Raw genomic sequence first — 17,746 nt, 5'->3', positions numbered from 1 at the left:
TTATCATCTAAAATACCTTAAAAGACATTTCTGATAGTTTAATGAAGTATTCTTGGTACTTTCTGCCATTAAATGCCATGTATCATTGTCTAAGACTGAGTTTTAGACATTCCAGCACCTGAACAAATCACCTAATTTGTAAGTTAATTGTTGTCCCACGCATGTAAAATTACTACATGGTCTAATATAATCATCCATATCTCCTAGGAAAAAGAAGCTATGGGTGTGAAACTTCACAGCAAGAAGGTTTAATAGTTGCTTTATCTAAATGTGCAAAAAAATCAATTTTAAAAAAATCATTGAAATTTTCATTTGAGTTTTCCCAAAAAGTTTGCTTGTGCCCAAAAGGTAGGTTTTCCAAGATCCGGTCACACATATTGAATATAAGGGAACTAGTTATTGTACTATATATAGCAGTGTAGTCAATTTATATCATTATAAACTTATAAATTGGTACACTGAAGTGATACGTATAGTCTGGTGAGCCTGACCCATAACACCATGCATACCTCTTGTACAAGTAGTGCCAGTACCACTCCAGCTTCCATCATCTCCACATGTTCTACTGGTACTACCTCCTAGTTCATAACCATCATCACACGTGAAGGTACAAGTGTCTCCAGGATTAGCTTCTCCATCATCCCCCAGTGAACAATCAATATCTCCATTATCAGGAGCAGTAAGTGGTGGACATGTTGGAACTATTCAATATGGCAATAAGCAATACATATTTCGACAACCTGAAGAACCTATGCATTATAAAACATAGCTACAAGGTGTATTCAACCAGAGTTGGAGGTCAGAGCAAACTCACTGTAATGAAGTGAGTATAATATTATTACGATGGTTTAACACAGCCTATATTGTGCATGGCTGACCCTCTGACTGAACAGTGGCGAATTCAGATGTATGATGGATAAGAGGATAAAATATGGATAATTGGATAATTCATAGAATAATGAAAATAGCCTATATCAAGTGTGCCGTGTGGCCAAGTACAGCTGGTGTGGGCAGGCGACACACTCGTTTTATGGAACCAAGAAAATTCCATTTTTATGTAATCATATAGGCACAGCAGTTACCATAATTTTTATATAAATAAACTAGTATGCATAAGGTCACAACATCTTTATAATTATTACTTTTTACTTAACAAAGCAGCTTATAAGGCCACTCCAACAAAATTCCTTGTTTCCCATTTCATTGACCTATGCGGGTGGGCAGTTCATTATCCATTATTCATTATAGATATTTCCACTAATTTTCAAAATTCAAAACTAACTTACAACTACAAGTAAGAATACAGTAGAAATATTTAAACTAAGAACTTTAATAGTGAAAAGCTAGCTAAAAGGGCTTTCTGAATGTTAAACTAGTTACTGCTATGCTGCCTATGCAGTCACAGGATAAATAATGAATATTGACAGCAATAATGAATGACCATGTGGGAAGAGAATCTGCAAGCGGGTGGGAAATGGGAAACAACGAATTTTCTAGGAGTGGCCTAATGAGGAAAGACATAATATACTAGCTAAATGTGAGGATGTGAGTCCTACTTACATATAGAGTAGCTTCGCTATGTACTAGTGATGTTGCACTCAAATAATGTGTTCAATGGACTTCAATGCTTAAATAAATAATCTACTACCACACACAGTGCACAGTTTTAGCATCGTTACTTTGAAGAATTGTCTAAGACTGATTATCAATGACATCATTCTACCTGATTTAGTGTGAGTGGAATTATTCCCAGTTACTTGGAAGCATTACCAGTCAAAGAGAAGTGCTGTAGCTACTAAGACACATGACAGAAACTACAGAACACTTACAAAGTACATGACAGAAGTTTCAGAACACTTATGTCATGAGTATTTACATTTGATTCCAATAAAATTAGGTAGTTATGGTACTGAGTTAATCAGGAATGTAGCAAGAATAACTGTAAAACATCAATGTAAACCTTGTATTAATCACAGCAAATTGCATTAACATTAATTTGGGCCACAACAGATATCCACCCAAAAACTTTTACTTTCATGAACACAGGCTATTTGTACAGCTAAGTTGCATAAGAATTATTTACTTCACAATATTTGGTGGAAAGTGCCAGAAAGCAAAAATTTATCATAGAAGTTTGCAATAATTATTAGCAACTAGCACACTAAACAGCAAAGAGAGCATACTTCTTGTGCAAGTAGTGCTGGTACCACTCCAGCTCCCTTCATCTCCACATGTTCTACTGGTACTACCTCCTAGTTCATAACCATCATCACATGTGAAGGTACAAGTGTCTCCAGGATTAGCTTCTCCATCTCCTCCCAGTGAACAATCAATATCTCCATTATCAGGAGCAGTAAGTGGTGGACATGTTACTACTGTAGATCAAAATAGGAACTGATGTAAATGTGAACACAGCTACCCATATGTAGTTGGACATTTTCTTATCACATATAAAATCGTAACATATTTAATTTTCTCATTTAAAAACATATGTTTTGTAAAGGCAAGACAGTTAGCTATGCAATATATATATATCAGTTTTCTAATAATAGCCATTGTGTAAGAAGCTTCTCATTATAACAATAGACTCTTGGTGATCGTTACATATTGAATATAAGGGAACTAGTTATTGTACTATATATAGCAGTGTAGTCAATTTATATCATTATAAACTTATGAATTGGTACACTGAAGTGATACGTATAGTCTGGTGAGCCTGACCCATAACACCATGCATACCTCTTGTACAAGTAGTGTCAGTACCACTCCAGCTTCCATCATCTCCACATGTTCTACTGGTACTACCTCCTAGTTCATAACCATCATCACACGTGAAGGTACAAGTGTCTCCAGGATTAGCTTCTCCGTCACCCCCCAGTGAACAATCAATATCTCCATTATCAGGAGCAGTAAGTGGTGGACATGTTGGAACTATTCAATATGGCAATAAGCAATACATATTTCGACAACCTGAAGAACCTATGCATTATAAAACATAGCTACAAGGTGTATTCAACCAGAGTTGGAGGTCAGAGCAAACTCACTGTAATGAAGTGAGTATAATATTATTACGATGGTTTAACACATCCTAAATTGTGCATGGCTGACCCTCTGACTGAACAGTGGCGAATTCAGATGTATGATGGATAAGAGGATAAAATATGGATAATTGGATAATTCATAGAATAATGAAAATAGCCTATATCAAGTGTGCCGTGTGGCCAAGTACAGCTGGTGTGGGCAGGCGACACACTCATTTTATGGAACCAAGAAAATTCCATTTTTATGTAATCATAGGCACAGCAGTTACCATAATTTTTATATAAATAAGCTAGTATGCATAAGGTCACAACATCTTTATAATTATTACTTTTTACTTTAACAAAGCAGCTTATAAGGCCACTCCAACAAAATTCCTTGTTTCCCATTTCATTGACCTCAAAAATACATGCGGGTGGGCAGTTCATTATCCATTATTCATTATAGATATTTCCACTAATTTTCGAAATTCAAAACTAACTTACAAGTAAGAATACAGTAGAAATATTTAAACTAAGAACTTTAACAGTGAAAAGCTAGCTAAAAGGGTTTTCTGAATGTTAAACTAGTTACTGCTATGCTGCCTATGCAGTCACAGGATAAATAATGAATATTGACAGCAATAATGAATGACCATGTGGGAAGAGAATCTGCAAGCGGGTGGGAAATGGGAAACAACGAATTCTCTAGGAGTGGCCTAATGAGGAAAGACATAATATACTAGCTAAATGTGAGGATGTGAGTCCTACTTACATATAGAGTAGCTTCGCTATGTACTAGTGATGTTGCACTCAAATAATGTGTTCAATGGACTTCAATGCTTAAATAAATAATCTACTACCACACACAGTGCACAGTTTTAGCATCGTTACTTTGAAGAATTGTCTAAGACTGATTATCAATGACATCATTCTACCTGATTTAGTGTGAGTGAAATTATTCCCAGTTACTTGGAAGCATTACCAGTCAAAGAGAAGTGCTGTAGCTACTAAGACACATGACAGAAACTACAGAACACTTACAAAGTACATGACAGAAGCTACAGAACACTTATGTCATGAGTATTTACATTTGACTCCAATAAAATTAGGTAGTTATGGTACTGAGTTAATCAGGAATGTAGCAAGAATAACTGTACAACATCAATGTAAACCTTGTATTAATCACAGCAAATTTCATTAACATTAATTTGGGCCACAACAGATATCCACCCAAAAACTTTTACTTTCATGAACACAGGCTATTTGTACAGCTAAGTTGCATAGGAATTATTTACTTCACAATATTTGGTGGAAAGTGCCAGAAAGCAAAAATTTATCATAGAAGTTTGCAATAATTATTAGCAACTAGCACACTAAACAGCAAAGAGAGCATACTTCTTGTACAAGTAGTGTCGGTACCACTCCAGCTCCCTTCATCTCCACATGTTCTACTGGTACTACCTCCTAGTTCATAACCATCATCACATGTGAAGGTACAAGTGTCTCCAGGATTAGCTTCTCCATCTCCTCCCAGTGAACAATCAATATCTCCATTATCGGGAGCAGTAAGTGGTGGACATGTTACTACTGTAGATCAAAATAGGAACTGATGTAAATGTGAACACAGCTACCCATATGTAGTTGGACATTTTCTTATCACATATAAAATCGTAACATATTTAATTTTTTCATTTAAAAACATATGTTTTGTAAAGGCAAGACAGTTAGCTATGCAATATATATATCAGTTTTCTAATAATAGCCATTGTGTAAGAAGCTTCTCATTATAACAATAGACTCTTGGTGATCATTACATATTGAATATAAGGGAACTAGTTATTGTACTATATATAGCAGTGTAGTCAATTTATATCATTATAAACTTATGAATTGGTACACTGAAGTGATACGTATAGTCTGGTGAGCCTGACCCATAACACCATGCATACCTCTTGTACAAGTAGTGTCAGTACCACTCCAGCTACCATCATCTCCACATGTTCTACTGGTACTACCTCCTAGTTCATAACCATCATCACATGTGAAGGTACAAGTATCTCCAGGATTAGCTTCTCCATCATCTCCCAGTGAACAATCAATATCTCCGTTATCAGGAGCAGTAAGTGGTGGACATGTTGGGCCTATTCAGTATGGCAATAAGCAATACGTATTTCAACATATGAATAACCATTGCATATAAAACATAGCAACAAGGTGTATTCAACCAGAGTTGGAGGTCAGAGACTTACTGTGATGTAGCGGTGAATTCAGATGCATGGATAAGAAGGTACCACTCTCAGATATAACTACAGGTTATAGCTACTAGCAGTAAAGCATTAATTAATTTTAGAGGCACTCAATCAGGGCGGAGGTTAGATGTTCTGGGGCCCTAGGCAACGACTGGGTAGGCCCCCCAGAGGAAGTGGTACTTAACCACTTTCCTTCCATCCTACACAAAAAACATTTAACCCATGTAGGGCTATGCATAACATACATTTATATACTTGTTGTGTAAAGAATATCTATACAAGCTAAGCATTGGCTGTTGTAATAATAGCTGCTAGCTACGTGTACACATACTGCTGTTTCTGCAGTGTATCCTATCTCCAGTTAACTACGCTAAATGTGATTGTGTAAAATCAAAGCTTACAGTTATACGCTATTGTACTATTATGATCATCTTCAATCTTTGCAGAGTCTTGCCACTACTTCAAGCAGTTATCAAACCACAGCCTGCACACGAAATAGCTCACCTGGCAATGTCTGATCTCATGATTGTTCCATCCAGCAGTCTCAACTTATGCAATATTATAGATATTAATGGACTCTATTCAATAGATCTCCAACTTTATGTGCCTGGTTCAGCACAAAGCCAAAACGAAGTAGCCAACATGGTTGCCATAGACCCACTCTATGCAAAGGTCAATTATTATAATTATTTCAGTGCACCCCAGAAAATTAGTGCATGCATTCAACTCACATGTGTATAAAGTGACTACTTAACCACCCATCATCACAGTTGAGCAGTTGAAAGCAAATGACCACCATGCACTCCAGTGAGACCTGACTTCCCTTGTGTGATTTAAATAAACACAGTCACATGATTGCTTGCCTGATTAACCATTTTAGTAGAAAGCTAATGACATTTAATTAGTTCCTAATGTGTATGGTTGCATCCTAGTGCAAAGTGCAATGAATATCATGTGCAACCACCAACACATTCCAGTATTAATTATTGCTTTAATATTGCTCATTGCTAGAATATCACGTGATCCATATTTAATGTCAATGCGCACCTTGAGCGACGAGTTATATGTTATGATTCTATCTTCTTAAAAGTAAGAACTATCTAGTTTTATACACTGAATTTGTATTTTGAGAACTGGGACCCTAGTTTTAGAGCTTTGGGGGCCCCCTTAGCTCCAGGGCCCTAGCAGCTGCCTACCCTGCCTACCCTTAAGGCCGGCCCTGCACTTAATTCCCTGAAAGGTGCTTTTTTGAGTTCAAAAAACTGAGTAGTTTCCAAAAACTGAAACCCCTCTAGATATGTGCCTGATGGCTACTCTATTTACCAGAATCAAATGCTTTTAGCATAATATATGGACATTCTTTTAGAGGTTTGACCCATCATAATACAGTATCAAAGAAGTGGTTGATCAATTAGGATGGAACCAAATTGGAAGTTTCAAAGAACACGTTTGGGCTCTAGTGAAGTACAGTGTAGCTATTCAACGTGTGATGAATAAGTTGATTAATAGCACACTAGTGTGGCCTACCAGCTTCTTTGGCTGCATAACTCACTATACTGTGTTCTGTGATTACAACAGTTTCTCTGTTAGAAGAAATAAAGGCTATATATTAGAGATATGGAAAGTGTAGTAAGTTGTAAAGAAAAGCAATGGAAGTGTAGTGATGAAATAATACATGTACACAAAGACATTATGCATACACACACACGCATGCACGCACGCACGCACGCACGCACGCACACACATCTCAACTAATGATACAGCACAGAATGTAGCCAACATGCAAATAACTGTGTTGATAATGATAAACACAGAAAGTTTGTACAGTGTACTTCTTCTATTTAATACCCATTCACTGGTAGCTACATCTTATCACTACTGTGACTCAAAATTCTACTTGTATATTAATTGAGCAAATCGTACCTGTCCCACACATGGGTTCAGTGCCACTCCAAGTCCTATCATTCTGACAAGTCCTACTAGAACTACCAGTTAGTGTAAACCCATCATCACATGTGAACTGGCAAGTTTCTCCAGGATTAGCAACATTGTTGGCTCCCAATTGGCAGGAAATTGTACCATCAACAGGTGCAAAGATTCTTGGACATATAGCTATTGAATGTAAACAAAGTACATACAGTAATTATTGAATATTTACATACTCTAAAGACATTAAACTTTACATAGGAGGTTCAAAGCGCTATAGTGTGCTTTATTTCACATGAAGTAGCAAGGGTTATGTATGGAAAATAAAAAGAAAATGTTATATGGAAGGTACAGAACAGTTTTGAATAGTAGGCATGGGTAAACCACACAAATTTGAATAGTATGTCAGTTTTATTTATGCAAGTTGACGTTGTGTTGTTTCTAAAAACCAGGCACCCACGAAATACTATAATATATTTGAAAATTTAATTAAAATATGCAATGTGCGTGCCTGAAAGAAAGCAAATGATCACTGCCAGTACACATTTCATATTTAGAAACAGATATAGTAACTTACTTCGTTTCTTGGTGGGTTATTCACACTTTATAAAAATAATATTGATATACTCTAATAGAGCAGTCAATTACTCTAAAACAATGGTCAAAAAACATTAATGTGCTTTAATAAAATAGTCATTTCTCAAGCATAACCTTGATATTGAAATGCTTTTGAGCATAATAGGCTTGATTGTTAAGCAATGCTCAAAAGCATAATAGGTAAAATTATGTAATACCACCAAGTTGTTTTGAAGGAAATGTGAGGCTGTTTTTGGGTGACATTGAAAGGCAAGAAAACCCAAACCTCCATGATCCCTACTAGTTATTATACAGTACTGTATGATACATAGAAGCTGTCTACTACAGTATTTGACTAATAACTTACGTTCACATGTTGATGCATCTTCACAGTTTCCATCTTGATTGATCACTTGTCCAAGTGGACAGAAGCATCCTTCAGCACATCCTCCAGTACAGGTGGCACCAATATTCTCACATGTTTGAGGGCAGAGAGAACCACACTGTTGGAATGTTTGATCTCCAGTACACGGCAATGCTAAATAATTGTACATTCATAAAAGTTTAAGTAGCTGATGTACATTGATGGTATAGTTAATATTAGTGTCATGAATTAATCTTACACATACATTTATTTTAAGCACACAGTAGCTTTTTTGTGCAGCCAAGGGAACCAATTTAAGTCTGCAATTTTATGCACATCTCACTAAGATGATATGATCTTCATATATATCCCATTAAATCCATGAGTCAAAGAGGTTACAGGAATTGTACGTTAGTTATTGCCTATACAGCCCAGTAAGGTGTACATATACAAAGGCAGATCTAGGATTTCTCAAGGGGTGTGCTAAGCTAGAGACAACTATGCTTGTGGGAATAAGAAAAAGTGGTAACTGGTTGATATACAACTAGTGACAGGGTGCAAAGCACACTCAGCATACAGAGCATGCTTTATTTAGGGGTTCTGGGACATGCCCCCGACCCCCCCTAGATAAATGGACACAAATACACAAAACAATTTGGAATTTCCAACTAGAGTAGGAACCATAGCACATCGATAAAAAGTACTGAAACAAGCTGGAGTAATATTCCTACTGTGCATTTCTGTTATGGTATCTTGGAGCACAGTAGGGATATAACATTTCTTATTGTCTTACTGTGATTTAATATCGTGCACTACTCCAGCTTGTTTCAGTACTTTTTATCAATGTGCTATGGTCCCTACTCTAGCTGGAAATTCCAATTTTTTGTGTACTTGTTTGTTAACTTTTTTGTAAATAACTATTATGACTGGTGAACCATGCATACCAGATCTGAAATGGTGCTGCACGCCCAGCTATATTAATTATTGTCTGGAAAGTGAAGTATCCGTTGTCAGCTATGTTCAACCCGTCATGCAGTATTTCAAATCAAGAACTGTTTGAAAGCACCTCTGTAATACATGCATAGAAAGAAATGGTGCACGTGCGGCCCAGTTATAACAATTATCATCTGAAAAGTGAAGTATCCATTACGCTTCATTGTTGGCTATGTTCAACTTGTTATACAACAGTACGAATCAAGAACTGTTCAAAAAGTACCTCTGCAATCAAAGTAGTCATCATGAAAAATACAGATGATTTCCATTACGAAGGAAGCCATCACGTGCTACCACCAAATCAACACTTTCGCTGTCAGCAAAAATGAATGGGATACTGTTTAAGTCCATGAAAAAATGCATTGTACCTACTGTGGTATGCCAAAAGGCACCTCTCAGGCCGAAGCAACGTTGAACAGTGAAAAAATCAAGCCCGTAGCCCCAGCCGTTGTCGAGTTACACTTGTCTAAAGGCATCAGTCAGTCAGTTGGTTACTCAGTCAGTAGAAAATTCCGTTAAATATAAAATTCCGTAGCAACTTGTTGTAACATTTCGGGTTGATCTCAAGGCTTGTTTAGGCTTAGTTTTGCATAACCAATACTACCTCATCGTCGTCAGAGAAATTGAGGCTGGTTTTTGGGTGATGTTAATTTGTGGGCCATGCCTACTCCTTTGTGGTCCCTACTATACAATACTATTGTACTGTGTGATACATACACATAATATGTATACACATAAAGTAAATAGCAACAGTATTGTACATAGTACAGGCCCTACAATGATATACATAGCAGCTGGAACTACACATATAACAATATGCACACTTACGGCAGTCAAGTAGATTCCTCCATCCTGGCACTGGAACACCAGCACTAGTACAAGCAGAAGCATAAGCAGCAAAACTTTCACAGAAACATTCTTCTCTATCTTCTTCTTCACAATTACATCCATCAACAACACAGTCGTTTATGTATGTAGTAGGGTCAACCACTTTGTTGCAAGCACTAAAAACTGCTGACTTCATTCCAGCACATCTTTCTCTTGCTCGCGCTCCATCTTCAGGAGAACACATTGCTTCTACAGTAGGCGTGCAAAATAGCCTGGTGTCATCAGTCTCCCAACTTTCACCAAATTCATTTGGAGTAGCCAATGCATTGCCATCTGGATCCTGAAAGTCATCAGCGGCATTACCATTGTAGTCTCCACACATTCCACACACTCTGTTTGCCCATTGTTTTGAGACAGTAACTTCAACACGTGACCGTCCATTCCAGAATATTCTGACACCAATTGTTGGTAAGATTACATGAAGGTTATTTCCAATTTGAAGTACCCGAACATCTCTTGTAGCATAAATTTCTCCATCACCAGTATGTGTCTGTAAATCACCATTGATGGTCACAGTTCCTCCTACGCCTCTTCCAAGTACCACTGTAAAGTTGTTCTCACGAGGAACTGAAATTGTCACCTGGTCAACACAAGACACTCTTTCATTGTGTGCTAGATTTCTAGCAATCACAGAAAAGTCATCACTATCACATGGTTGAGCTAAAACATAACTACATCCTCCTTGAAAGTTATAAAAGTGGCTATCAAATGTTCTGTAATGAGGATCACCAACAGCATAGCAGGTTGGACCATCAATTGGACATTCTTGTGGTTCACACTGAAGGTTTCCACCAAGACATGTACACCTCATAGAACAATCTGGTTGGATTTGTTGTCCTTCTTCAACTGTTCCTCCATTGTGAGTACATCCTAATTAGCAAGAAAAACATGTAATACATATTGTGCAATAGGAATAGAACATCTTAGTTATTGACACAAGTCCGAGGTTACACCATAAACAAGTGTCAATAACTCAGATGTATTACTGCATGTTATTTTGATTTAACCAGCTTATGTCCCACTAAGGCTTCTGACTTCAGTAATGTAGCTGGGATCTGATACTGTGTTTTGACAACTATCTTTGAGTTCAACATCTACATCTCATGGACTATAATGTAGTTGTAGTTCAGGCAATAACTACCATACACTTCTAATATATGGATCTGGTGGGAAATAAAGACAGAAAGCTCAAAGAATGTTATATTATTTTTTATCCATAGTAACAAAGAAGGTACATGCAAGATGGGCTAGTATGCAGTACTGCTCAGATGTGTACTGCTCAGATGTGGTACTGCTCAGAGGTGGTACTGCTCAGAACTTAATTCCAACTCACAATTTTCTGGACCCTCAGATTGAATATTTGCCTACATTTGTTGAGTTCAGCTGGTTTACTCATCACCAGTATCCCACTCAAAAAGCAGTTGTTAGCTTAAAACACAGATAATATGTGCATTCCGAATGGGTTGGAAATTCCCATTAAATTATTTAACTATCCTAATTGCAGTGTGCCAATACACTAAGAAATATGTTGAAATGTACTGACAGGCTGTTTGATTTAAATTCTCTGTCTTGTCTGATGGTGTGGACATTCCTTGTTTAGTATGTTGCACTGTGTACTGAACAAGACAACACCATGTCTGTGGACGTGGGGGGAATATCATTTGCGACAGGTGGACATTAGCAGATACACATTAGGGATGCAACAATACGGGTAAATACCATATTGCGTATTGCCTTAAAAAATATTGCAATATATTGCTGTATTGCAATATTTGGATTAGGGCCTTTGGTGATGTTAAAGTGCTATACTTGTGTAAATAACTCATGGATTTAAGCTTCATAAGATACAGCAGATAGCATTAGTGTCATGTGGTATATACCCACCAGTCAAAAGCTGCTTATAATGGCCAACAGTAATTAAATAGGTATTACAGTACAAGTAGGCAGTACTACAACCAGTACTATTTTTTTCGGATATGTGGCTTCTAAAACATCAACAATTACATTCTGGTGGCTTTGATTCCCACCCTCCAGGAGGGTGGCAGCTGAATAGGCTAATTATTCACAAGCCACAGTCAATTACAACCCTGCAATATTATGCAATATATTAATATATTAAAATATGCAATATATCAATATGTTTCATCACACACATTTTATTGTATTTTGATAGAAAGTATTACAATATATCGATATATCAATATAATGTTGCACCCCTAGTACACATCAGCAAATATTTCAGCAGCAGTACAATTAGCCAACTTTGCATCACCTTCAAAGCAATACACTGAAATAATTCTTAAGCCAAAGTCATGTTCACTGACCTAATCAATTGCACAAAGTGGTGTCTGTTTTTCTGTCGTTTTACCAAAACAGTGGATATGTACAACAAAATAGTAAATATCAAGTTAGTTAGTTGATTAGTTACACTCTACCTGCTACAAGTGGTGTAAAAATAGCAAAGAAACAACACTGCACTTTCAGGAATTTTTTCACAATTACTATGAATCAGCATATTTTTAAAACTTGACTTTTATTATGCTACTTGCCAGCATCCCTACCTGTCCAGCCTCCAATTAGTGTAGGTGGTAACAAACCCAACTGTAAACAACAAACACCAATTTTTAGGTTAAAAAATGTTCAACTTTTGGAGGCCATAAACTTTTTGCACCATCAAATGAGGGTGACTCATGACATCACTCTGTAAATATGTACTTAATACAGGAATATCCATATATGTGACCAGATTTTACAGAACCGAACCACATCGCACATCAGGCAAAATGAAACTAACACCACCAGTGGATAGCTACACTATCGTACTACAAGTTTTGACCCTCAGCACTACTCAAACTACACGAGGCTGGTTTTAATAGACGTCTTTTCTGGGTGGTGTGGAGTGCCCAAATGGCGGTTTCAGGCCTTGTGAAGGACCTGGCTTGGCAAGAATCAGTGGTTTACTGGTGGACAGCCTTATAATGTTGGCCAGACGTGTTCTCTGTAGATTTTGCTACATATCAGCCACTAAGGAGTCAGCACAGCCCTGTAATCTCGTGTCTGGACTCCAATCGTGGTCTGCCTCCATTTTGAGACCTATCTATCTTTTGCCCTCCCCGCCACCCCCCAGCCTCCACCCCTTTGTGAGCACTCGTGATACTACTTCGCTCGTCCAACTGCTCAGATTTTCTATCTTATTTGGCGGGAAACTGTACAAGCAGCTACAAGTACTGGAAGTGGCTTGAAAGGTAACAGATTGATGCATCATTTGTGTAAATTTCATACGCGTGCTTGCTATCTTTGGAGAGTTATGCTGGCTTCAATTCTTTAAAACCGTTTATCTCGAAACTTCTAATGTGCGATTTGGATTGTTTTTCCAAAATCCAGTCACATATCATGTATTATTTATGGTTTTATGAAGGAAAATCTGTTGCTAGTAACTAGCTCCAATAATCACAAGCACAGCACAAAATCAAAGAAGTTGAATCAATCCTTTTTAGTAACACCTACAGCAGATTATATCGGTTGTGGGACTGTAATCTGTTGCCAATTTATCCAACATACAACGCTTTGTGAAATTGGAGGTGCAGTAGTGGAAACTAGGCTTTTGTTGTCCATATAATTATGCACATACTTATAGTACCACCAATAATACTTGATAACTGCAACACACTCATAAAGTGATGCATTGCTGGAAAACACTTACAGCCTCGTAAACATTGAGTTCCAATTTGTATTGAGTGGCTGCATTAATTGCCACTTGCACATGAGTGTAAACTTACATCTATACCATAAGTTATTAATAATTTGCAAAGAATCATGTGCACAAAATGATGTATATTTCAATTGTGTATGTCTTTCGCAGTAAATAAATAACAGTAGTTCTAACATGGTGCCACAAGCAGTTATAACAACTGGAGACATGAAAACCAATTCAGCAGATCCTTTTAACTACTTGACAGATTCCCTGGTGCCGATTAGAGGTACTGGATAAGGTACCACCCCACACTATCCCCAGAGTAATGGGAGAGCAGAATCTGCAGTAAAATTGATGAAGAAGCTGATTCATTCCACATAGGGTGGCAGATACCTAGAACTATGTGCAAAGACCGACTGCATTACAGGAATGCACTATTGAGGAAAGATGGGTTATCACCAGAACAGAAATTATATGGCCTAACAACCTGCAGCCAACCGCCATTAATTTACTCTAGAGTGGCAACGAAGCATCACAAAGGATGAAAACAGCTGCGATAATAACTCAGCAAGTTGCGGCCAAACATTAAAGCCAAACAGCCTATACACTTTCAAGCATCTGAATTCGATCTAACATAGCACTATAAAACCAAAGGACAAAATATATGACATGGTCACAAGTGTGGGACCACACTGTCAGTATCACATCTGCACCCAACACAGTAATACATTGGTCCACAATTATCGCTTCATTAACCGATTCTCCACATCATAAACAAGTTAAGAAGTAGCCCCCACTCCACTGGTACAAGTATGTCAGTCACAGCACACCAAGATGGTAAAAGATGAATTGAAAATCCACAGTGGCCCTAGACTACAAGCTACAGGACAAACTTAAACATGATGATTTCAATTTATTAGTTTTCTTGTAGCTTTTGTGTGTAAAACCCCACTAAAAGCTCAGTGTGGAGTGTAGGAAATAATGCATATTTGAATTGTGTATACCTTTTCAATCAATAAATCATACAATCGTCATGTTAAAAGTAGTTCTTACATCATGCAAGCTGAGTCATTATATTAAAATGCAGTTTCCCTAACCTGATTTAGCAACATAAACTCTTCTATTAAAATTAATATGTACACAAACTCAATTTTTCTGCAACATTATATAACATACCTTGTATGCATGTAGGCTGAGTCCCAGTATATGTTCCATCTTCTTGACATCTTCTAACAGCACTACCACTAAGTGTAAAACCAGTGTTACATGTGAAAACACAGGTGCCTTCACTTGAGCAGTCGACCATTCCATTTCCAGGAGCAGTAAGTGGTGAACAAAGATCTGGAGTGAAATTAGCATTACATACTCACACAGTCACTGCATAATACAGCAAGCTCCTTCAATAATGAAATAACTATAAGATCATGCATAATTTAATGCTGCATAAGCTCATGTCCACTATCCTTGATTATAATATCATGTGCCTTTGGTAATAAACGACTCTTGATTATTTCCCAATAAGTTGTCTATAATGTACCATATAATCGTAAGCTCTATGATAAGTTTTTCTCAAACTCAGCCTAATATTATCACTCTCAGCATTCTGTTAAAGCTCTGATCATTACACATACTGAGTTTTAAAATCTTGAAAGGTACACATTTGTCAGAATTTGCAGTAACATTACTATACTTGAATACAGTGAAATTTGTGTATTAAGGTCAACCAATAGTGTTTTGCTGATCAAGATATCATGGTTTTCCTGGTAAGTTTACATGCTAAGGGATACTTTGGGACCATCAAGTGTTCAGCAGGTGTCCTCAGACTCCTCACAATTGTCCTTATTAACAGGTTCCAATGTAAACATGCTCTGATGATTCATAGTATATGTAATATAAACATGAAAACCAGCAAACAATCCTATACACGTGTGTGTTTGTGTGTGCGTGCGTATGTGTAATGTGTGTGGGTGTGTGTGCGTGTGGGTGTGCGTGTGCGTGTGTGTGTGTATGTGTGCGTGTGTGTGTGTGTGTGTGCATGTGTGTGTGTGTGTGTGTGTGTGCGTGCGTATGTGTGATGTGTGTGTGTGGATGTGTGTGTGTGTGTGTGTGTGTGTGTGTGTGTGTGTGTGTGTGTGTGTGTGTGTGTGTGTGTGTGTGTGTGTGTGTGTGTGTGTGTGTGTGTGTGTGTGGATGTGTGTGTGTGTGTGTGTGTGTGTGTGTGTGTGTGTGTGTGTGTGTGTGTGTGTGTGTGTGTGTGTGTGTGTGTGTGTGTGTGTGTGTGTGTGTGTGTGTGTGTGTGCTAACAGTATAATACAATGTAGCACTTTCACCAGTATACAGTCAGTCAATACATTTTTAAATCCATGAAAGATTTTTGTGGTAAAGCTAACTGCTGCCAAACAAAATAATGCATTCGTAATTCACAGCAAACGACAGTATAAAATAATTCTGCATACTGGTATTATATATGTATAGCTCAACAACTAACCAGGGCAGGTTGTTGGTTCAACACATCTTCCATTGTCATCAACAACTAGTCCAACAGGACAGAAGCAACCTTGAGCACATCCACTAATTCTTGGTCTACCGAGGATAGATAGAACCACACTGCTGGTATACCATATTAGCTGGACATGTCACAGCTACAATAGAACAATAACAGTTATTATCCACACAATTCAAATACATGTATCAATGTAAAAAGTGACAAATAGTTGAAATGATGCTAAAGTGCTGCATGATAGACATATTGTACACAGTATATACTTAAAACAGTAGGAATTATGGAGGTTTTTGTTTCCCTTCAAAATACACTGTATAGACCAGAAACTAGTCTCATACTAAGTTCACAATGTCTTGGCAGGAATATTCACACTCAAACATTACCTCAAATTGACTTGTCCTCAATGTTCTGAGAAGTTGCTATGAATTTTTAAAAATTATTATTACAATTTTATGACTCACCAGCTAATGCAGTCAGTCAGACAGGCACAACTTAGCAATAACTAATGCTGGTACTATGGGCCTGGTTTTCAGGCTAAGGTGTCACTTTAGTGAGTTTTGCACTAAGTCAAAGAGTCTTGTTTAAGTATGCAGGATAAGAGAAAAACAGCTGACCTATGTGAATCCTTGTGTAATTGTGTTTAGTTGTTTGTTCTGAATTTCACATGATCAATGCTTATTCAATTGCATGTTAATAATTGTTAGGCATCTGGATTAACTATAAGAAGTAGCACAATATCAACGTGTATCATTTTTTATGTTGACTATAATTTCCTCACATTTGTTTGTTGAGTTTTTGTAACATAACCAAATATGTACAGGGAGTGTATATAACACATCAAGAAAATAATAGTACCAGGCATTTGTATCAATAGGCTGTGAATTGTATAACAATAATTATATGTATGCTGCTCAAATACTAGATACTGACAAGCTTTAGTAGACATTTTACTTAGTTGTCAGCTACATATCAGCTACATATGTTCTATTTGTTACAGTATAGAGAACACTATGGTATGCTCATTCACAATCAATCCCCTCACTTTGAACACATATGGAGGCATATCACTAAAAATTACTTTGTTTTATTCCATAATTATATCACCACACAAGGCCATCCAACTACTTTAACACCTTTTCACTAGAGGCAAAAATAAATAGGACACAAAGGAGGGTAGGAAGTTGATGATATAATAATTGTGCATTTTTGCTCCAAAAAACACAAGTCAAAGTGCCTGATATCATATGCATACGAAATCGTAAAATAATTTTTACTGTTAAAATATCCACATAACTCATAGGAAAATTTATTCTGTATTGTCAGAGATGGACCTTACCTCCTTCAACTTAACAATGACAAGTTAAAGAAACTAAATTGTATGGGGTGGTTATAACAGTCTGTTAGTATACAGTATTACAATTATACAGGCCAATGCTTTTTTTATCATGTGCTTACATTTCTTTTGCAAAATTAATTGCAACAGCTGTAAATTAGCTTAATAACTCATGCAACCCTACACATACTGAGTAATTG

At 37.1% G+C, this 17,746-nt stretch overlaps 1 protein-coding gene across 1 annotated transcript; it reads right to left on the bottom strand.

Annotated features, from left to right (window-relative positions):
• Positions 1-396: 396 nt before the first annotated feature.
• Positions 397-16,268, bottom strand: LOC136255109 (P-selectin-like). Its single transcript, XM_066047828.1, has 11 exons — positions 16,199-16,268; positions 14,887-15,051; positions 9,957-10,886; positions 8,139-8,309; positions 7,193-7,381; positions 4,970-5,161; positions 4,416-4,607; positions 2,740-2,931; positions 2,184-2,375; positions 510-701; positions 397-404 (listed from the first exon to the last, which is right to left on the bottom strand). The coding sequence occupies exons 2-11, from the start codon at positions 15,014-15,016 to the stop codon at positions 397-399; spliced, it is 2,388 nt and encodes a 795-aa protein (XP_065903900.1). The 5' UTR covers positions 15,017-15,051; positions 16,199-16,268.
• Between the last annotated feature and the right edge of the window lie 1,478 nt (positions 16,269-17,746).

Source organism: Dysidea avara, chromosome 5 (genome assembly GCF_963678975.1).
Source record: "Dysidea avara chromosome 5, odDysAvar1.4, whole genome shotgun sequence".
NCBI classification, from domain to species: Eukaryota; Metazoa; Porifera; class Demospongiae; order Dictyoceratida; family Dysideidae; genus Dysidea; species Dysidea avara.
Note: the sequence above shows the minus strand (reverse complement) of the source record. Positions and strands in the feature narration are given on the sequence as shown.